The sequence below is a fragment of the Lipotes vexillifer genome, unplaced genomic scaffold, assembly GCF_000442215.2.
Source record: "Lipotes vexillifer unplaced genomic scaffold, Lipotes_vexillifer_v1.1 scaffold217, whole genome shotgun sequence".
Classification (NCBI taxonomy): Eukaryota; Metazoa; Chordata; class Mammalia; order Artiodactyla; family Lipotidae; genus Lipotes; species Lipotes vexillifer.
Window position 1 is genome coordinate 6,026,175 of NW_006788200.1, and position 24,022 is coordinate 6,050,196.

General features: G+C 36.8%; 1 protein-coding gene across 3 annotated transcripts in view; it reads right to left on the bottom strand.

Annotated features, from left to right (window-relative positions):
- FAM13B (family with sequence similarity 13 member B) overlaps nucleotides 1-22,472 on the bottom strand; it is a 68,874-nt gene extending 46,402 nt beyond the window's left edge. For 2 of the 3 annotated variants that reach the window (XM_007461402.1, XM_007461401.1), the window contains exons 1-5: nucleotides 22,316-22,472; nucleotides 21,669-21,881; nucleotides 17,609-17,786; nucleotides 17,161-17,302; nucleotides 9,068-9,228 (exon numbers count right to left, since the gene is read on the bottom strand). In XM_007461402.1, coding sequence (XP_007461464.1) covers nucleotides 9,068-9,228; nucleotides 17,161-17,302; nucleotides 17,609-17,786; nucleotides 21,669-21,881; nucleotides 22,316-22,472 — 851 coding nt within the window. Of the gene's footprint in view, nucleotides 1-9,067; nucleotides 9,229-17,160; nucleotides 17,303-17,608; nucleotides 17,787-21,668; nucleotides 21,882-22,315 lie in introns of those variants that run through there. The other variant, XM_007461403.1, reaches the window with a different exon arrangement.
- Between the last annotated feature and the right edge of the window lie 1,550 nt (nucleotides 22,473-24,022).

Below are 24,022 nucleotides of genomic sequence, written 5' to 3' on the forward strand. Positions count from 1 at the left end.
AGGGAGACCAGGATTGTGAGAGCTACCAGGGTGTTTTCAGTGCTTAGTTCTAGATCTGGGATATTTGGATATTTGCTTTTTACTAACCTGTTTTGATATACATTTGTTTTATGCCCGTTTCTGTACGTATAATTTCTTTCCCAGTTTAAAAAAAAAAAAAAAAACTTTAATAAAGTAGATTCCTCGGTCCCTCCCCAAACCTCTGAGGTAGGACCCAAGAGTTTACATTTTTAATAAGCACCAGTGATGATTCTTATCCATACTAATAAACTTATGAAACACTGGCTGAGATCTATATCTAGGCTCCCAAAAGATTAAACTTTAATAATATTTTCCAGGGACTTCCCTGGTGGTCCAGTGGTAAACAATCTGCCTTCCAATGCAGGGGACACGGGTTCTATCCCTGGTCAGGAAACTAAGATCCCACATGTCACAGGACAACTAAGCCCACGCATCACAACTACTGAGCTTGAGCACCTCAATGAGAGAGCCCACGTGCCGCAAACTACAGAGCCCACACTCTCTGGAGCCCCTGCGCCACACCCAGAGAGAAGCCCGAGTGCTGCAACAAAGAGACCATGTGCTGCAATGACAGATCCTGCATGCCTCAACGAAGATCCCGTGTGCCGCAACTAAGACCCAACACAGCCAAAAAAATAAAGAAAATAAATAAATAAGATAAATAAGTATTAAAAAATAATAATAATAATATTTTCCAGTTATCTAAAGGAGCCAAACAGAACAAAAGTTCTAATGGTCTTAAATTTGATGGGTAGAGACTTCCCTGGTGGTCCAGTGGGTAATACTCCACGCTCCCAACACAGGGGGCCTCGGTTCAAATCCTGGTCGGGGAAATAGATGCCACATGCTGCAACGAAGATCCTATGTGCTGCAACTAAGACCCGGCTCAGCCAAAATAAATAAATAAATATTAAAAAAAAATTCGATGGGTAGGCAGAGGATTTGATCTTTCAGTTTCCTATTCCTTTTAAGTGCTATGGGAATTAAATTTAAAATATATAAAAGTAGTCATCAGCAAGCTAGATTATTAGTATGAAACTAAAGATTCTTTGGCCCTGAAGAATAGGCTAGGACAATCAAATAACCAGCTGCTTTCAATAAGGACCTTCTCCCTACCCCGAAAAGCTATAGTAAACAAATCAAATAAATAGATTTTGTACTTTATGAGTCACACTGAGGCTACAAAGTTGACTGTAAAACTGTTCTCTGAATTTCTGAAGGAAAAAGGACTGATTTAGTTTTCCGATTTCAAGGAATTTAATTATTCCTTATTTTCAGACTTTTGCCAAGTTCTGTGGGGAATAAAGCACTTATGTACAAACCAAGGCTAACATACACCTACAGCTATAAAAAAGATTTACCAATATAGTTATGCATCTGCAGAAGCAAAATAACATAAGTATCATAAGAATGTGAGTTCTGATTAATAAAGACACACAAAAAATAAATGCTGACAAATTCAAGGTCAAATTACTTAGGTACTATAGACAGATGCCACAAAGACCACTTAAAAATCCTGTTTTCATTAAACCACCAGACGAAAAGGGCAAACAATAAATCACAAGGGTCACATGTATTGTAGGCTTCAATCAAGTATAACGTTAAAGACTGTAGTCATTCTGACCTTCTTCTCCATCCTGCTGTTAACTCTTTTTAAATCTGTGTAGAATCACATAATCTTCTTGAGAACACAAAATCAATCTTGCAGCCATTTATTCAAATTACTATTTTTTTGTAATTCAAATACAATTATCATAGGGAACTACTATTATTTTAATTTCCCGATTGCAAATATTTAATATTACAAATAATACTTCAATAAAAGTACTGTAGCTCTGCTTCAATTAAATCTGATAAGGATCATTTTACCTGTGTAACAGAGCCTTGCAAGCCATTCTAGGCACTGTGGCATATCCTAACAAAAACATAAGGTAAAGTGACTTCAAATATCATTAAGGATGGTGACAGGCTTATAAAAACTGCTGAGCAATCAGAACTGCAGTCTAAACGGAAGCAGGCTGCAACGTGAGGTCACTACTGACAAGGAGGGACCCAATCAACAGTCCACAAATTTTTTCCCAAGTACTAAATAAGCAACTTGGTGGGAGATAGGGAAAGGGGGACAAAATTTTGAATCTGGCTGGAACGCCTATAAAAATATTTAAGCCTAACCCAGTGTAAAGCAGAAAAAAAAAGTTTTCATTAATCACACTATATCAAGAGTTATAAATTATGACAAATATGACATTGCTGAAACAGCTGCACAATAGGTAGAGAACTACTGTTCACTCATCATCCATTTTCAGAAAAGCATTAATGGTTAATTTTTCAAATCTAAAATTAGGATAATTTCCAGATAATTCATGCCAGAGCCCCACTAAAACGACCATTTAAAAACCTGTGGTTTCGAAAAATAAATATATAAAACAGGGACTTCTCTGACAGTCCAGGGGTTAAGACTCAGCATTTCCAACGCAGGGGCAAGGGCGCAGGTTTGATCCCTGGTCGGGGAACTAAGATCCCACATGCCGCGCAGCACGGACAAAACAAACAAACAAACAAAAAAAACAAACCAAAACCACATATCCCCTTCCAGTCAAAAGCAAAACACATTTCTTCACTTTCCCCATCAACTTGGGAATACCCTATACCTATGACAAGAGTAAGAGTAAACTGGAAAGATGCCTCACTATTAGAAAGTTAGTCAATCAGTTATAACAACCACAAGTCTTTAAAATGTCAAATGCATAATTTTCAGGGCAATAGGAAGGAGGAAGAGAACCTGTCAATATCTATTATGCTCTGATACTTCAAAAAATGTTTTACTTTAATAAAATCATCTTATGACCCAAAGCATAAATTCTACTTTTTCCCACCCAACATTTCTGATACTCCCACCAAAGCACGTTTTCCTCCTCTTTGCACTTTTAAGTGGAATCTAGCTGGCGAAAATGTGGTGAATTGATTGTCAACTGAAATATTCTGCAAACTGCTTACTTAATAGATTTAAAGGAAAAAGTTACTACTACATTTCTCTCACCCCTATAGTCAGCTGAAGGCATATTTCTTCAACAATAAGGTATCCACAGAATGAAGTGCAAACCAATTTGCCTCAACTCAGAGCTCTTTCTTAATCACTACACCTTTCCTGCATCACACCTAAAATCGAACCATCATAAGCTAATGAACTCACCAAAATGAAGCCCTAGCATCAACAGTATATAAAAGATAGTATCAAATTCTTCATTCTTTCTAAATTCCAAGTTTTAGCAAGGCATTAAATTAAAAGCGCAACTTTAAATGAACTTTATAATAATGTCAATGAGCTGGGTTTTTATTTGTAGTTCTGGAAGCAATATAAATTAAAAGTTAACTAACCTCAAGCCAAAATAAACCTTTCCAATACAGCCTAGGAAAAAGACTGTGAAAAGCACAGGGAAAATAAAGAACTCTTTCAGAACTCTCCAATCTCTCTTTAAATTTTTAAAAGGTAAAGATTCCCCTAATATTTGTATGTGTAAATAAAGCCAAATACTAGACAAACATGTGAATATAAAGCAATAATTTTTCATCTACAGATACAAGGCACTTTAGAAGCAAGCTTGAGATTTCCAAGAACTTCATGGATAAGACAGCCTCAGAAGCAACCAAAACTTCTGCTTTTTATGCACCCTAGGCTACCCACACTCTAAATCCCACCATTTTTTCCACTCAACTCAGCTCAAATCTTAACAACATATGGTTAATGGCAAACAATGTACAGAAATAACAGATGCATAAATAAGTCAATCAATACAACTCATACATGAATATTTTAACCACTGGTTCTCAAAGGGTGTTCCATGAAACAAAAGATCAAAACTGTTTTCATAACATTTGCTTTTTTTACTGTGCTGATATTTGATGATACAAAATCAATGGTAGAAAAAGATTCCTTGGGGTCTTAGCGTAAGTCCAGGCAAGTGGTATCAAACTATACCATGGCCACTGCATTCTTCATCACTACCCAGTTGTGATCTTTTTTAAAAAGGAGCCAGTCCTTGGGCTTCCCTGGTGGCGCAGTGCTTGAGAGTCCGCCTGCCGATGCAGGAGACGCGGGTTCGTGCCCCGTTTCGGGAAGATCCCACATGCCGCGGAGCGGCTGGGCCCGTGAGCCATGGCCACTGAGCCTGCGCGTCCGGAGCCTGTGCTCCGCAAATGGGAGAGGCCACGACAGTGAGAGGCCCGCATAACGCAAGAAAAAAAAAAAAAAAAAAGGAGCCAGTCCTTGATGAAGAAGTAATACATATTATTAATTTTATCTCAGCCCTTGAGTACACTTCTTTTTAATATTTTGTGTGACAAATAGGAAGTATACACAAAGCAACTCTGCTGCACAGCTTAGTACAATGCTTGTCTTGTTTGAGTTGAGAAATGAACTTTTACCATGGAATACTCATTTTTACTTGAAAGACTGACTGACAGACTATGGCTATTCCAACCTGAATATCTGGCAGAAATTTTCTCAAAAATGAGCAAGACTAACAGTACTGATAAAATTTGGGTTTTCAAGCAAAAATGAGAATTCTGGAAAACCTGTATCCTCTACCATAAGCTCAATAGCATCCCAATACTTAAAGATATTTTGACACAATCAATAATGATATTAAAGAATATACATTTTGATATTATATAACAGAATATATCACTATTTGGAAGCTCTGAATAACTCAGTAAGGCAGTATTTTCCAAATAACCAGTATACCGTATCACAAAATTAAGCATGGCTAAAAGATTCTCTCAAAGTACAAAACAGACTGATGGATCAGAGTACGAAAAATTCAGATATGCTTTCAGGTCCCACATTACAAATAACCTTTAAGAAACTACCACTTACCAAGTTTTGGTGTATTGTCAAAGAAGAATATCCACAATTATCTGAAAAGGCTATAAAAATTCTCTACATTTTCCAACTACATACTTGTGTAATGCTAGACTGTCTTCACATTACTTCAACCAAAATAACATATGGCAACACATTAAATGCAAAAGAAAATGTGAGAATCTAGCTACCATCTTTTAAGCCAGACATTAAAGAGATTTGTACAAATGTAAAACAATGCCACTAAAAAATTTCTCACTAAAAATTTTTGAGATTCTGGAAAAGTTACTTTTTTTTTTTTTTTTTTTTTTTTTTTTTTTTTTTCTTGCGTTATGCGGGCCTCTCACTGTTGTGGCCTCTCCCATTTGCGGAGCACAGGCTCCGGACGCGCAGGCTCAGTGGCCATGGCTCACGGGCCCAGCCGCTCCGCGGCACGTGGGATCTTCCCGAAACGGGGCACGACCCCGCGTCTCCTGCATCGGCAGGCGGACTCTCAAGCACTGCGCCACCAGGGAAGCCCAAAAGTTACTTTTGATTAAAATATTTTACATTAACATGTAATGAGTTCATTACTACTTTAAAAAAGATTTCCCAGTTTTGGTTCCTAATAGAGTAAACACCAATAGCTATAACCCACAGTAACAAAAGTTCTTTGTAGTCCTCAAATTAAACCAAAAAGTTCGAGAATCGATGAATTAAAACTATAGAGGAGGAGAAACCTACCAACAAAACAACCTGTTAGATCATAAATAGCTATATTTCAGCTACAAATACTAAGCATCTTCCAAAGTACAACTCAACAAAGAACATTCCCAGCAGTTTAAATATGTTGTTTTCATTTATAATATGGTAAATAACCAGAGGTATAAAATCATCATAACAAAAGTCTTCGGAGTCCTCAATAATTTCTAAGAGTATAACATTTGAGACCAAAATGTTTGAGAACTGCTAAACTGTCACTTAATGTTTATTTCCCTTAGGTTTCTAATATATCTTCCCACAGAAATACAAAGTAGGCTACCTAATAATTCCATAAAATGTTTGCGAGCAACCTGAAAGAAAAACTCAAAGAGACAAAACATTAAGTTAGCAAAAGTTCAATCTCTAGTTTCATGTAATACAGTATCCACTAATTCCCTAAAATGAATTTATTAAGCACTCCCTATTTTCTAGACCCTGTGCATTCTAGGATATTTCTCCCCTACCTTTCTTTCATCAAAGGTGGATATCAAAGAATGTATTTTTTACCTTTATGCAACCAATCAGCCAAAATTAAAATAAAATGTTAAATGTATAAATATTAACTGAAATTTACAGATATCAACATTAAATTTAGAAGACCACTGTGACAGACACATCTATTTTTGTTGCCTCATATCCCTATCCCTTTCTTTTGGTATTAGCCCCATTTTTCTATGGCAAACTAGCTCCTCCCTCCATCCAATGCTCTTGGTACATGCATACATTACAATGACCCAGCTCTACCCTGGCCAGGAATGAGCACATGACCCAATTTAGGCCAGACCTTCTCCTCTGCTACCCCACAGGAATCTGGTCTTGAGCAGAATGACAGATGAAAAGAAGTAATTGGAAATCTCACAGCAACAGCCACATGCTGAAGAGATTCTTCCATGACCCTCTGTTACTAAACTCTCCAAAGCTGCCATGTTCTTCTCTCTGCTTTTCCTTTCAACTCTGGGACCTATCCAGCATTCTTCTAATAAATTATCTTTTTTCTTTCCATTAACCAAGATCTGTTTCTACAACTTTCAATTACGGAATCCTGATGACCACCAATCTCTAATGATTCCATCTAAAAATGACTGTGTTTGGGACTCCCCTGGTGGCACAGTGGTCGAGAATCTGCCTGCCAATGCAGGGGACACAGGTTCGAGCTCTGGTCTGGGAAGATCCCATATGCCACGGAGCAACTAAGCCCATGCACCACAACTACTGAGCCTGCACTCTAGAGCCTGTGAGCCACAACTACTGAAGCCTGCACACCTAGAGCCTGAGCTCTGCAACAAGAGAAGCCACCACAACAAAGAGTAGCCCCCACTAGCCCAACTAGAGAAAGCCATGTGCAGCAATGAAGACCCAAAAACAAAGACCCAATGCAGCCAAATATAAATTAAAAAAAAAAAAAAAAAAATGACTGTGTTGGAGGGAAGGAGGATCCTCTACAAAGCTAGACAGATAGATGATCAAGAAGAAGAAACTATTGGCATCATGCATTTGAAACAATATTTAACCTTGCTGGTAATTAAATATATAAAAATAGTTAAAGAATTTGCTCTCTAAATCAGCACTATCCAAAAGAAATTTTTACAATGATAGAATTGCTCTATATCTGCATTGTCCAATATGGTAACCACAAATCATATATGGCTATATTGAGCACTTGAAATGTGGCTAGTACAACTGTGGAAGTGATTTTTTTTTTAAATAAATTTATTTATTTATTTTTGGCTGCATTGGGTCTTTGTTGCTGCATGGGCTTTCTCTAGCTGCGGGGGCACGTTGTGGTGCACAGGCTTCTCATTGTGGTTGCTTCTCTTGTTGCGGAGCATGGGCTCTAGGCGCACAGGCTTCAGTAGTTGTGGCTCGTGGGCTCTAGAGCGTAGGCTCAGTAGTTGTGGCGCACGGGCTTAGTTGCTCCGTGGCATGTGGGATCTTCCCTGACCAGGGATGGAACCAGTGTCCCCTGCACTGGCAGGCGGATTCTTAACCACTGCGCCACCAGTGAAGTCCCTGGAAGTGATTTTTAAATTTTATTTAATTTTAATTGTTTTAAGTTTAAATTTAAATAGCCACATGTAGCTAGCTAATGGTTACCTTATTGGAGGGCATAACTCTATAAATTAACAAAATAAAGAACACCAATTTAAATCTATTGTTTTCAGGTGCTCAAGAAAATATTGCTAATGGTAATGCAAAATGGGCCAAGTCTTTTAAGTAGTCTGGAAATACTTATCAAAAGCCATAGAAAAATTTACTCTTTGAGCCTAATAAATTTATCCAAATAAGTCAAAAGAAGGAAAAAAGGACCCAAGAACAAAGGTTGTATAGTAGTATAGCAATGACAAGGTAGGTGGAATAACTCAAAGTTCAGAAAAAAGAATGACAGTAAATATATAATTAAGATACAGTTAAATAATTTAACATATAGCTTATAAATATTGCAATATATAACTAAAATATAGTAAAGAATGTCATGTAAACATAGAAAAGCACAAACAAAAAGCTAAATCGGGGCAAAAGAGTGAATAAACTTGTTAATATACCATAACTATAATCATGTCTGAAGAAACTATACATAATATAAAAATCTAGAGGGCCACAGAGAAATGTAATAGTTGTATTTAGAAGTATACATTTTAAACTACTTTATAATTTTTCTAAATGACACTGAATAGTTCTTCCCTTAAATTACTACTTATTTTTAAATGACATTTTGCTGTCTGACTCTTAAATTATTTCCTCTGCTTTCTTAACCACCGTTCTATTGAACACAAATTTAATGAAAAATATCTAGTGGCCTAAACAAATAACTGTCCCCCTAATTAGAAAAACATGGAGCTTTACAGAAAAGTAAGGACAGAATTCAGCAAACCTAGAGCTACCTACAGGGAGTTCTTAAATTCTCTAATGCTTCCTGAACAGTGTGTCCAATAGTCCCAGCTATGTGCTAGGATAGTGCCTCCAGCTTACCACATTTAAAAAGTTTACCCAGTATGCCCTATAAATATCACTTTATATACATGGAAAGGATTGGAAAGCACTATCTTAAAGGATCACAGAGTCCTCTCCTTACAGCCTAGTTCAATCTAGTTCTAGACTAGGACCTGGAAATATAGTCAACTAAACCACTGTATTTTTCTCTAGCAATTCTACTTCCAAAGGTTCTGAAATTTTACCCAACCCAACTAATACACTAATAATAAAAAAACAAATAAACTTTAAGAGGAAATATACTTAAGAGGTTATATTTTTAAAGAAAGGTATAAACGCTAATAACTGAAAACTCCTTAATGAGGTTGCTTCTTTAAAATTTTCTTATTGTTCTTTTTCATATACAAACTAATCTTTCATATACCATTACAAATCTGTGTGATTTAGTGCTTGGGTGAACTTACATCTAGAATGAAATGCTCAAACCTAAAGTCCTTTCAACTGAAATACTACCTTGTTGATGCTGTAACACTATTTGGTTCCAGGATGTTTTCAGTCATCCTTAACTGTACCACCTCTGGCATGTCATCTGATTTTTCTGCACCCTCTTCTGGAAGTTCTTCTGTATGTTCCAGCTTTTCATCTTCCTCTTCTTCCTCAGAAAGTTCATGAACCTATATAGATAGAATTAAATGAGAATTAAAATTTAATGAAACTGTTAACTGACATACTATTCTAAGAAAGACATACTATTCTAAGAAAAATTTAAATACAACTCATTTTTCACTTCATTTCCTGGGACCAATTTCTCTCACAAAGTAAACAGCTGCCAACTTCCCCATATTAGAGTAAAATATCAAACCAAATATAACATTTTAAAGCAGGAAGTAATGATTACGTTACTATATCACTAGGAATATGAATAAGACTGCAAACTATGAAAAAGTTTGCACGCTGTAGTTAATTAACATTAAGAAAGCTTCATTTTCTAACCAATCAGATTTGTAAACCTAACAGCTACAACAAAGACTTCAACTGATCTCTCCAATTTCCAAGTGCACTGAACAAGTGATTTTAATATAGAATAAGTGTGAAAAAAGAAGGGCACAGAAATTTTGCCTTACGGTCTTAACTATGCATTAGAAAATGACAGCTAACTTCTAAATGATTCAGACTGAATTCTTCATGAAGAGACTGGACCTTACAACAAGAAAGAACTCACTGTTTTGACCATTAAGCACAACTCAAGGTTATAATTCTCTTTCTGGCAGGGGCTATAAAACATTTTCTATTATCAAATTGGCTACATAAGTAAACAATCACTCTAATAAAAAGACACAAATATCTGAGAACGAAAACCAATAAAATATTTTCAAATGAGAAACATTTGTTAAGCTATACCATAGAAGAAACTAGCCATAAATGGTCTTAACATTTTTTATAAATTAACACTAGTCATTAAAAACATTAAGCAGTAAACATGTACTTTTGTCCATCCTAGCCAAATGTGCTGGCAATACCTAGAATAAATTTACTGCTACGTGTAACAGTGGTGCTTTTCCTACACACAGGCAAATACAGTTGCTAGAGGACTCTCAGAAATGAAAACTTCAACCAGAAGAAAGGTAATTACACTGTGATACTCTACAAATTCCTAATCAATGAGTACTGAAAATCATTAGCCTAAGTGGTTATTTACTGAGAGGTAAGATTTATACACAAAGGTGAAAATTTCAAATGATAGGTCAGTTTTTAAACGGGATCAAGTGGAAAATTACTCTCTTTCTCTATCTATGTATTTAATAAATTAGTGAAAATCAAGAATGTATTTAATCAATAGCTACCTGGTAATCCAAGCCAAAAAAAAAAACCGGCAAGAAAATATCATTTTCAGGTTTGGGCGCAAGAGTAGAATATTAAAAAAAAAAAAAATTAAGACGGCTATTTAAACTGAGAATAGATGAATATTTACTCAGTACACAAATATTTCGTAAAGAAGTACTGCAATTTTAACATGTTACATTACACATTTTAAAATCAGTTTATGCCTACAGTCAATAGCTCTTAGTAACTATAAATGCTTTATACTCAATTATACTGAACATATTATATTCGATTCAATAAGCTTTATGTAAATTAATTGACATTCCCTAGTATCTTCACCAGAAACCATCAACTAAGATATGACATGAACAAAGTCTATGGCCTATGGATTTTTCTTCCCACCCCCACCTCCCATCCCCCCAGGCCTTCCAGTTTAACTTCCTGCAGTAAGAATTGACTAAATTGGTTTGGATAAGAGTAAAAATTATAAACTTATATAAAAATGCTCTCCCTCTCAACCCACACTTATCTTCAAAAATTCTTCTTGATCTTTTTCTTGTCAACTTGACCTTTTGCTTATCAACACTCTATTCTGTTCATAAATTATTCTGAACCTGCCCTATATATGCAGCTGCCTCAACTTATGGAAAACCCTCAGCCATACTTACATCTCTTCTTTCTTTGACTGCTGTAATTCCCTTCTCTAGGGCCTCGTGAAATGCCTGCTCTCCAGACTCCAGCTTGTGGAGAACGCTGCTACCTGCCTTCTCAAACGTATAAAGAAACATAATTATCACCTACATCTTCAAACCACTCTACTGGATTTGCAATCATTCAAGGATGCCATACAAAGAACCTATTCTCTAACTCTGGGTCATTTCTCAAACACTCCCTATTCAACATCTCCAGTCATCTCTCAAACTACTAAAAAAAAAAAAAATCTACTACCTTGAAAAGGATCTAAAGGCCAAATACTTGCATTAATGGGATGAAACTCTAAAAGTAGAGAGTGCTAAATAAACTTTGCTTCCTTCAAGTATCAAAATCAGGGGAAAAATCAAAGCACTGCCATGAGATAGACCAGGTCTGCCTACCTTTTTAAATATGTGGATAACAAATTAGCAGCATTTAAGTTATGCCAACTTTAAAATACAACCAAATTGTGCTGAGTTTGAGATCTTACTTTCACTCAATATCTGATCAATTCAGCTTCACAAGTCAAATTTTGACTTGTGAAGTTATGAAATGTTTTAACTTGTGAAGTTATGAAGTTACGAAATCTGCTTTAAAAATAATACTTTTCAGAAATCTGTTCTTCTATTACTTGCAACCCAGTTATAATTCAAAAAAGTAATAAAATAGATAAGAAAATAGTTACTGGCAATTAGCAACATGAGCCAAGGTAATTAATATACATCACTGTCTCTCAGGACTCACTGCACTACCATGTTTATTGAGAATATTCTGTTCAATATGCTAACATCCTCTTTTCTATTCACAGGCAAATCTGCAGAATTCAACATTATTTCCTGGTGTTAATTAACCACCATTCTATTTAATGTAAAGCACAATATATTTTAAGTCAGTTTTTGTAGTGCTTAAAAAATACAGAAATAAAAAATTTAAAAAAAACAGAAATATAAATGCAATATATGAGAGATATGAATATATTTCAGTTTACATAAGGAAGCTGCAGGATAATACAAATATCAGAGAATTACACCACAATGTAAAACATAATCAAGATATACCCTGCAGACTAGAGGAGTCAAGATATAAACATTAGATCAAATTGGCATCACCAGTTTCTTCCAAGTCAAATCATCTTGGAAAAGTAGAAAATGAATAACACAAACGTATGTATATTATTTCACTTTCAGCAGCCATTAATTTTATTAAAAAAAATAAACTGCTGAACTAAAATATAAAGGAAAGAAAGATGGCACACAGAATTCCCCAAAGATGGGATTTCTTATGGGTATCAAAAAGCATTAAAGGTTTAAGGCATATATATCTACTTGTCCTCTTCTTGTCATTTTCTTTTAAGCAAAAATACTTTTGAACAGCTATGTCAGTTCTTTATTTTAACCAAGTTTTTTAAGCCAGGTACTGTATATGATGGTTGGAAACCTTCAAAAAATATGCCATAAGTTTCATGGATCACTGATTCAGGTTACAAATTCTACTCACTTCATTTACCTCACACACACACACACACACACACACACACACACACACACATTTGATTTCATCTTCAGCTCATAAACTGTAAGTTACAATTTGGCATCTTTTACTGTTTTCTTAAAAGTTTCTGATACTTGAGAGAGAGGAGAAGAAGGAAGGTAAGGAGGGAAGAAGAAAAAGAGGGAAGGAAAGTCAGACAAAGATAAAAATGCTTACATGAAGAAAACATAAAAAACTTACGGAACTGACCTATAGTCAATTAATCTATGACAGGGACTTCCCTGGTGGTCCAGTGGTAAAGAATTCACCTTCCATTGAAGGGGACACAGGTTCGAAACCTGGTCAGGGAACTAAGATGCCACATGCCACACGTGAACTAAGCCTGCACACCACAACTACTGAGCTCACATGCCTCAACTAGAGAGCCTGAGCACGCAAACTACAGAGCCCACATGCCCTGGAGCCTATGCGCCACAACTACAGAACCCACATGCCCTGGAACCCGTGCGCGTCAACTAGAGAGAGAAAACCCGCACACCACAACTAGAGAGAAGCCCGCACGCCATAACGAAAGATCCCATGTGCCACAACGAAGATCCCCAGTGCCACAATCAAGACCCGACACAGCCAAAAGAAACAAAAATAAATCTATGACAAAGGAGGCAAGGCTATACAATGGAGAAAAGACAGTCTCTTCAATAAGTAGTGCTGAGAAAACTGGACAGCTACATGTAAAAGAATGAAATTAGAACATTCTCTAACACCACACACAAAAATAAACTCAAAATGCATTAAAGACCTAAATGTTAAGACCGGTACTATAAAACTCTTAGAGGAAAACATAGGCAGAACACTCTCTGACACAAATCGCAGCAGTATCTTTTTGGCTTCATCTCCTAGAATAATGGAAATAAAACAAAAATAAATAAATGGGACCTAATTAAACTTAAACTTACCATAAACAAAACAAAAAGACAACCTTCAGAATGGGAGAAAATATTTACAACCAATGCAACTGACAAGGGATTAATTTCTAAAATATACAAACAGCTCATACAGTGCAATATCAAAAAAAAAAAAAAAAAACAACGGGCAGAAGATCTAAATAGGCATTTCTCCAAAGAATACATACAGATGGCCAATAGGCACATGAAAAAATGCTCAACATCGCTAATTATTAGAGAAATGCAAATCAAAACCACAATGAGGTATTACTTTACTGCAGTCAGAATGGCCATCATCAAAAAGTCTACAAGAAATAAATGCTGGAGAGGGTGTGGAGAAAAAGGAACCCTCCTACAATGTTGGTGGGAATGTAAATTGGTACAGCCACTATGGAGAAGAGTATGGAGGTTCCTTAAAAACTAAAAATAGTTACCATATGATCCAGCAGTCCCACTCTTGGGCATGTATCTGGAAAAGATGAAAACTCTAATTCGAAAAGATACATGCACCCTAATGTTCACAGCAGCACTATTACAATAGCCAAAACATGGAAGCAATCTAAATGTCCATTGACAGATGAATGAATAAAGATGTGATAAACACACACACACACACACACACACACAGGAATATTACTCAGCCATAAAAAAGAATGAAATAATGCCATTTGCAGCAACATGGATGGACTTGGAGATTATCATAAGTGAAGTAAGCCAGAGAAAAACAAGTATCATGTGATATCACTTCTATGTAGAATCTTGAAAAACAAAAAGATACAAACGAATGTATTTACAAAACAGATATAGACGCACAGACATAGAAAACAAACTTATGGTTACCCATGGGGGGGATGCGCAATAAATTAGGAGTTTGGGATTAACATGTACACACTACTATACATAAAATAGATAACCAACAAGGACCTACTGTATAGCACAGGGAACTATACTCAGTACTTTGTAATGACCTATAAGGGAAAAGAATCTGAAAAAGAATAGCTACATAAATATATGTATAACTGAATCACTATGCTGTACATCTGAAACTAACACAATATTGTAAATCAACTATACTTCAATAAAAAACAAAACCAACCAACCAACCTAAGGAAGGTATAACCCCCAAATATTAAAAAGACTTATCTATAAAAGTTCACAACAGTATAGAAACCCTTTTAAATAAAAGCCGGGCTACCCAGGAAATAAAACTCCTAATTCACATAATCTGAGCCAACACCTATGAGAATGAATGAAAATCTGTATGATAAACTTTCAAGAGATGCTACTTTATAGTTTAAGAACAAATGAAGGGATGTAATCCACTGTCCATCAATAAATAGCATAACCATATAATTAATCATCTAAACCTGGATACATCTGAGTGAAAAGAGGAGCAACTAATAATTACATTAGAAAGCAAACATAAACTAGGACGGGCTTCCCTGGTGGCGCAGTGGTTGAGAGTCCGCTTGCCAATGCAGGGGACACGGGTTCGGGCCCCAGTGTGGGAAGATCCCACATGCCGTGGAGTGGCTGGGCCCGTGAGCCATGGCCGCTGAGCCTGTGCGTCCAGAGCCTATGCTCCGCAACAGGAGAGGCCACGACAGTGAGACGCCTGCGTACCGCTAAAAAAAAACCTAAGACTACTCTGAGAAAACCTGGATATACTATCACCTTTTCAAGTGGATACAGGTACTATGAATCAAATAAATTATATGTTACATCCAGACAATAGGAAACTACACAGATGTTTAAAAAAACGAATATGTTCTCTACATTCCAATAAAACATCACCATGGGGCTTCCCTGGTGGCGCAGTGGTTGAGAGTCCGCCTGCCGATGCGGGGGACACGGGTTCATGCCCCGGTCCGGGAAGATCCCACATGCCGCGGAGTGGCTGGGCCCGTGAACCATGGCCGCTGAGCCTGTGCATCCGGAGCCTGTGCTCCGCAACGGGAGAGGCCGCAACAGTGAGAGGGCCGCGTACGACAAAAAAAAAAAAAAAAAATCACCATGATACACTGTTAACTGATTTTAAAAAATAAGGTGCAGAATAGTGTGTATGGTATGCTACTCTCCTGTTAAAAAATACTTAGAGGAAATATTTACTTATATTTGCATAAAGAAATTCTGGAAAAACATAAAAAAACAATGAGAGGAAGAGGGTGGGCATGGGTAAGAATAGGACATTTTACTGTGTATTTTACCTTGTTTATTTTTAACCAGGTGAATTATTAGTCATTAAAAAGAGGCAGCAGCCCCACCCCACACTCAAAATATAACATCAAAGCTTTTAATATAGAAGTCTGCTTGACAAATCATTTCACATAAGCACAAAAGAAAAACCTCCAGATAGATTTATATCATGAATTCTAAACCTGAGAAGTCTGAATTAATGTGGCTTTACAGTCACTTACAATTAGTCAGAACCAATATTATCACTTCTTATAAAGAAGAAATTAGGGGCTTCCCTGGTGCAGCAGTGGTTAAGAATCCGCCTGCCGATGCAGGGGACATAGGTTCGAGCCCTGGTCCGGGAAGATCCCACATGCTGCAGAGCAACTAAGCCCATGCGCCACAACTACTGAGCCTGCACTCTAGAGCCCGTGTGCCACAACTACTGAAGCCTGCATGCCTAGAGCCCATGCTCTTCAACAAGAGAAGCCACCACAGTGAGAAGCCCACGCACCACAAAGAAGAGTAGCCCCCGCTCGCCACAACTAGAGAAAGCCCGCACGCAGCAACGAAGTCCCAACGCAGCCAAAAATTAATTAATTAATTAATTTAAAAAAAGAAGAAACTAACTAGGATCCTTCTGCAGTCTCAACCATCAAGGCATAGCAGTAACAACAAAATATAATGTTGTTTGAGAAATGGGTTTTAAATTTGAGAGTCACAAGATTTAAAACATTATCTGTAACCTAAACTATTACTCTTTGGATGCTTCCCATTAAGGACAATGTTTGCACTGCTATACTGACTTGGTACTTCAATCAAGAAAGACATTTTTAAGTTTCTATCAACTTTGTATTCAACCTTTCTCTCTACCTTCTAATTCTCAACCTTTGCCTGCATTCCTCTATGCAAGCAGTTTCTTTGCAAAAACAAAAGCACACTATTCTTACAAAATAAACAATGTTTAATTTAACAGAAGAAAAACACAAAAACGTCCACAAAAGCTCTACCATACACTCTGGTTTCAATTACTTTTCCATATCCAAATTGACGACAAGAAGTTGTTCAGAAAAAAGATCACACTCATATACTACATGGATATATCACCTATGATTACATATAATAATCAAGAAAATTACTTCTAATTTAGTACTTAAAAATTCCACCTAAGTTTGGGCCAAGCCCTTAAGAGCAAATTCTTTATAAAGCAAAAACAACAAAAACTCCCTCCAAGTATATATTTTTTTTTTTTATTTTTTGCGGTGCGCAGGCCTCTCACTGTTGCGGCCTCTCCCGCCGCGGAGCACAGGCTCCGGACGCGCAGGCTCCGCGGCCATGGCTCACGGGCCCAGCCGCTCCGCGGCATGTGGGATCTTCCCGGACCGGGGCACGAACCCGCGTCCCCTGCATCGGCAGGCGGACTCTCAACCGCTGCGCCACCAGGGAAGCCCGCTCCAAGTATATTTTAAATATTCTCACCTGTTCAGTAATTGAACTCAAATCATTAGATGAAAAATCTTCCTCTTCATTCTCAAAAAACTCATAGTAATTTTCCAGAAGTCCAGCCATTATCCTGCTCACTATTTCTTGTTCTTTCAGATCTTCCACATCTGTGTAAATACTAAGAATAAAAGTCCAAACTGAATTTAGAGTTCTTAAATCAATCACAGGTAAAGTTTGAAGACAACCAATGAGTCACTTTATAGACCTGAGCGATTTATGCCATCATTCTGTGCCTCAGTTTTCCCATCTGTAAAGCCTACCTAACTTGTACCCTGTTCACAGAAATGCTGGAAGGATTAATCAGATCTACTATAAAAAATAATGGTTCATCAAGCAACCTAAGACCCTTGGGAGACAGTACAATGATTCTATTTCACAAATATATATATTTTTTAATCAAACAAAAATTTGTGAAAAAACTTACTGGAAGACATCTGGACCAAAGACAGCAGCCAAAGAGTTTGCAGACCAAATTTCTTCATGATGTGATGCTACATTGGCTAAAAATCTACACAGAAACTTTAACAAACTGTAATTAACAGGTGGAAGCTGTTGCAAGAGGAACCTCAACTTTCTTCCAAATTCATCTTCATTATTATAATCTACAAAACATAATGACGGGTTTCTTTAATGAAGTAAAAGCAAAGCTCAGATATTTTGCCAGGTTCACATTGTTACACCCATATAACCATTTTACTGTAACAATTACAAAACCTCTTCGCTTTCTCTACTAGAGGCCAAATGCCTTAGGGCTTTGCATTTCACTTATTAAGTGGAAGAATTTGAGAAGGTACACAACCCCTCAACTATTGGAGGACTCACTGGCCCCAATACTCTATTTTTTAAAATTCTCATCATACTGTCTCTTGCATGACTGTACCTGTGTTTCCAAATTAGTGCCAACTCTAAGAAGTCAAAATGCACTGGCTAATATCAGTCAACACCAACCACTAATAAGCAAAGATGAGAAGCAATTTAAAGAGCTAATAGTATTAGAATGAAAGAAAAAACAAGGAAGGAACAGAATAAGAGACACACTTTCTTCTTTTAACATTCTGAAAAGAACAATTTCAACAATATCAACAGAACTAAATAAGAACGAATTCCACTTCTAAGTTGTTTTTCTCCTCTAAGTTGATATTGTTTTCTGTTTACCAAGTGAATTTTCAACTACCAGAAGCTAGGCCCTGTGTTTAGGTCAGTGAGTTTTCATTAACAGAAATTAGGCCTGTATCAACTCCCTGACTGGTGAGGGCCCCACTTAGGAGAAGTAATTTCTCAGAGTTACCCTCAAAATAATTTATTGCTCCAATAGAGAAAGTTAACTCAATTATATTTCATTCTTTATTTTACTCGAGGTTCTTAAAATTAATTTAAAAATTAATTCTTGGGGAAAAAAATTCTTGGTAAAAGGTTATGATCATAATATTGGCCATCTCTGCAAAATAACACAACTCTAGGATGTTTACAGGAAAGGCCACAGTCACATGAGTTTTACTTAAAATTTAAAATGCAACCAATAAGAACTCTTCGATATTTCATAATATTACCAACTGCCCAGGTACTTTGACTTTATAATTGGTTGGAACAGTCCTTGAATTAATGTTTTTTAGATTACTGTGACTACAACTGGTGGAAATTTTTAACAACCTAAATTTAGCAGAAAAGGATTATTTAAGAAAAATCATGTATATCAACTCAAAAAATATATGCAAGCAATTAATATTATCAAAATGATCACTACAACAACAGACAAATTCTACATAACATCTTCTCTAGCTACATAGCACTTATCATCTAACATACCCTTGTATTTATTTTGCTTATCATCTATTTTTCATCTAACTCACCTTACGCCCTTTTAGGATTTTTAGCTCTATGATGGCAGAGATTTTTAGCCGGTTTTGTTCACTTCTGCATTCCCATAATTTAGAACAGTGCCTGGCGCACAGCGGGAGTTCTATAAAAGTTAGCTGAAGAAGCTGAATAAATACACAATAACTGAAAAAAGATGCTGCCTTCATGAGGTGATAAGATCGTGCGCTATACCGGTTTTACTTGAAATACTGTTCATGCTGCTTTACTTTTGTTAGTGAACATTTCTAGTATTCAAAAATATTTATACCTACCAGCCTCCTTCTAAAATATTTATATCTACCAGTCTTCAAATAAGGCAGAGGAGCATTTCCGTGTGTGTGTTTGTATTAAAAACACACCTGCTTAAATTTTTTTTCCTTTTGAGCCTACTTCCTAGTTAGATCATAACCAGGAAAAATATATGTAGGTATCAAAGAAGATTCCCCTAAGAATTCTTTCAAGCATTTTAACAGTTTTTGTAAATATTACAACAAATTCACAGAACTGTGAACTGTGTTTTCTACCAAAACATAATGTATAAATAACTGGACAAACTATCATGGGCTAAACCAATGGTTGGTAACATCTGACAATGAATGGAATGGCTGTCATAACTTGCGGGAAAGGGGTACTAGTACTATCTAGTGGACAGAGGCCAGGGATTCTACTAAATATCTTAAAATTCAAGGATAGACCCTATACTAACGAATTATCCAGCCCCAAATATCAGGAGTTCCAACATTGTGAAATCCTGGTCTAAATAATCAAACCACACCAGAAATGCCACTTTGCAATGTCCGGCTACCAAAGAAAATGAAAACCACTTTTTAAAGAACACTAACTCGGGGCGTTCCCTGGTGGTCCAGTGGTTGGGAATCCGCCTTCCAATGCAGGGGACGCAGGTTCGTGCCCCGGTCCGGGAAGATCCCACATGCCGCAGAGCGGCTAGGCCCGTGAGCCATGGCCGCTGAGCCTGGGCATCCGGAGCCTGTGCTCCGCAACAGGAGAGGCCACAACAGTGAGAGGCCCGCGTACCGCAAAAAAAAAAAAAAAAAACTGAATCAGGCTAATCATTCCTGAATAGAGCAAGTACAAAGTGAGCCCTATCATCTAGCTGTACAGAGGAAAACATACATAAGAGGATCATAAAATATCTTTGTATTGACCTTTACATACAAATAAGAGGTATCCACTAATTCAGGCTCGTGTTTAAATTTAAGAAAAAGATGGATAAATACTCTCAAAAGAAAATCCCCCTTCTCTGCCCATACACTGCTTAAGGATACACACAAACATACAAAAAGTCCAGCTCTGACAGCGATAGGGATTAAGGAAGTAGTTATAATTTTTTAACATCACTGAATTTCTGTAGAAGCCCCAATTCAAAAAATTAAAGAGATTCCATAACACAAACAAAAGCCAGAAAAAATAATTCTAAAATCCAAGAAATGTATTATACAGTTGATCCTTGAACACAAGGGTTAGGCATGCCAACCTTCCACACCACTGAAAATTTGTGTATAACATTACAGCAGGCCCTCCATATCCACAGTTCTGCATGTGTGGATTCAACCAATTGCAGATCATGTAGTACTGTAGTACAAATTTATTGAAAAAATATGTATGTAAGTTCAAACCCATGTTTTTCAAAAGTCAACTGTATTATAAGCCAACTTCATAAATTCTCCTATATAATGAAGCATGTCACTCCACCATGTACACATGAATACCAGTGAATACCATCTGGCTCAAGGAAAAGAAGCATCTCCTCACTTCTTCGTTCTTTTACCTTTCTGCATACCTCTACCTTTATTTTTCTTGTCCATCCCAGCTAAGCCCTATTTTTAGTCACCACCAAAAAACTAACCCAACAGAAACAAACCAATTTTTTTCTTTATTTGGCTTGCAGTCTGATGTCCAATTTGATATTTTATTTCCTTCAGACAGGTGTCCAAGAACAAGCTTTAGGTATATTCCAAACTTAGAATCAAAGCTGTCTTTTCTGGTTTTTGCTAGGATGTTCTATCAAACCAAGGATAAACATAGTAACATCACCACTAACCAACAACACTGACTATTATGGGTCACTCTGCCACACATATATTTTTTCTTCTTCCTTTTCCCTCCTACGTTTTTTTTTTTTTTTGCGGTACGCGGGCCTCTCACTGTTGTGGCGTCTCCCGTTGTGGAGCACAGGCTCCAGACGCTCAGGCTCAGCGGCCATGGCTCACGGGCCCAGCCGCTCCACGGCATGTGGGGTCTTCCCCGACCGGGGCACGAACCCGTGTCCCCTGCATCAGCAGGCAGACTCTCAACCACTGCGCCACCAGGGAAGCCCTCCCTCCTACTCTTTGTTCTTGTCTCCTGCCTTTCCTCCTCCTTATCACTATGTATCTTAGGCTTACTAAGACCAATCATAAAAAGTAAATAGCACTACAGGGATCTAAGAGGTTGCAATTCCCTTAACTAGATAATACAGCCCCAAAGAGCATATGTCCCCAAATGGGAACTTAAGAAATTAATCTCAGAATTACTATAATTACTGCTTACATGTCAAGATTTCTAAAAGGTAAAGACTTTGAAATTAAACGTTAAGCAACTGACTGATAAGATTCAAATTATGTTACCTTGAGAAAGCTGCATCAAGTGAATATGCAAACTGCCAGGGATAACAGGTTCAGGAAGTTCTTGAAGGAAAAACCTAAGAAGACTAATAGCCGAGGGAACATCTGCTTCCTTAACCAAATCCACCTCTTCTCCGCTGTCGTATCTCTGCCGAAGCCACTCCACTGTCTCAGCATTTCCATTGACTTGAAAAAGTCCTTCTTGCTCCAGACCTCCTACATTAGTTCAAGGCAAAAATTAAATAAGCTTCAACTTCAACTACCATATATATTCATTCTCCAATCAACTTAAAATATTCATACTTTGGGAAAGCCTTTCTTGGCTCCCCTGATTGGGCTAACCACCTTCAAACTACACATCTAGAAACGTATACTATCTCTGTTCTGAGGGATATTCTATTTTATCCCACCCCCTTATATCCATTAAAAATATTACTATCACCCCTCCCACTAAAATATGCTCTAAACTGGGCATTTCTGAGTACATGGTTTTTAAGTAATAAAGACACACTAAAATGTTAAAAAGAATTTCCATTGTTTTCCTCACTATATTTTGGACATTGAATACCGAAAAAAAAATCCAAGGTCAAAAATGGATAAGTTGTGTTTATTAAAACAAAGGCTAGCCCTCAAAGTAAGGAAATGTATACCATGTTCCTCAATATAGTCCACTACGTGGCGGACTATGAACGGAACCTCATTGTCTGGATGTCCTCCCTGCTGCAGCTCATCAAGTGGAATTCCAAATATTTTGTTAGCAAGAACGGAGTTGCAGTTATTCAAGGAAGGGGAGGAGCTCTTCCTCATATCTTTTTTGCAGCCAGAAATCAAAGCTGTCTTTTCTGCCAAATAAAAGAAAAAAAAAAAAAAGACTATAATGATTAACAGGTGGCAATATGACTAAATACATTAAAGAAAAAGGCTTCACACCTGAAGGTGTTCTCGTCTATTAAATATGTTCCAGTTACCAGGCCCATAGTGTGTTCTACAAATAAAGCTCAATACAATCATCTACGCATTTTCTCTACCATGTGAAGTTAGTTCTGAATGTTCCCTTTAGTGTTTGTATATTTACCAAACAATGGTGTTTGTATATTTACCAAACAATGGCAAAACTGATCATTAAACTTCGCAGAGGACGTTAATATCTCAAAGACAAAGAAAGGGGCAAATTTTGCTCCAACAGGACCTTACTGACCAAGCTTATTAACGACATGATTAAAAAGCCAAACCTAATCATTTCTGGACTCTGCTCTATGAAGGTCATCTAACCACTCAATTCATAAGCACCCAAAGAGGGGAGAATCATTTTTTAAAAAATGATGGGCTAATAAGGACAAGATTAACCAGTTCTTATTTCTACATGACAGAGCAGCCATAATATGTTTTTATAAACAAAGGAAATTTTTCAGTTCTAGGCATCAACCTTCAATGAAAATGTTCTTTTATCAATCCTGCTGTTTCATAATTATTCAAAAGAAAAACTTCCATAGCCTGGCTAGTTCAGAAGAAATAAATAATTTGTCTTTGCAGGAACTGTGATCAATAAAGAAGCAGTGGGAGAAAACAATGTTTCCAATTTATGAAGCATCAAAGAACAAGTACAGTAATCTCAAAAAAAAATTCATTTTCTAAAATAATCACTTATGGGAATTCCCTGGAGATTCAGTGGTTAGGACTCCATGCTTCCACTGCAGGGGGCACAGGTTCGATCCCTGGTCGGGGAACTAAGATCCCACAAGCTGTACGTCATGGCCAAAAAATATTTTTTAATAAATAAATAAAAATAAAATAATCATTTATTATTTTATGTGGGGAAAGAAGTACTTTTAAAGGAAAGGAAAACTTTTTTCAAAAGTTGATAATGAACAAAATGGGCTTTTTTCATCACCTCAGAGAAACAATTCCTTTCATACTACAAGAGAAACGTAACAGAGCAGAAAAAAAAAAAAAACAAGCTTAATATTCTAAAGTTTATACAAATAAGGTCCATATGTGTAACAGGTGTACCCACTGGATCAAGAGACATCGTGACTGGAAAACAAATCCATCTAACTTACAGAAACAGTAGAAATTAACTTAGGGGCAGCAAAATGCCATAAATTTAAATAGTTTTAGACAAGCAAAATCCATTCTTTAACACATCTGATGCCAGCTAATAACTACAAAACCTTAAGTTAATAATCCAATAGCAGCAATAGTAGATAAACTCCAAAATCTCTGTGGATATATAAGTATGGGATAGTTACCATTGTGGAAACTTACCTTTGAGTACTTAAACACCTAAGTTTAAAAAATGGTTTCTGCACCAGCTACCCTCACTGAGCAAGCATTCTTTTGTCATTTATGGCTGTTTG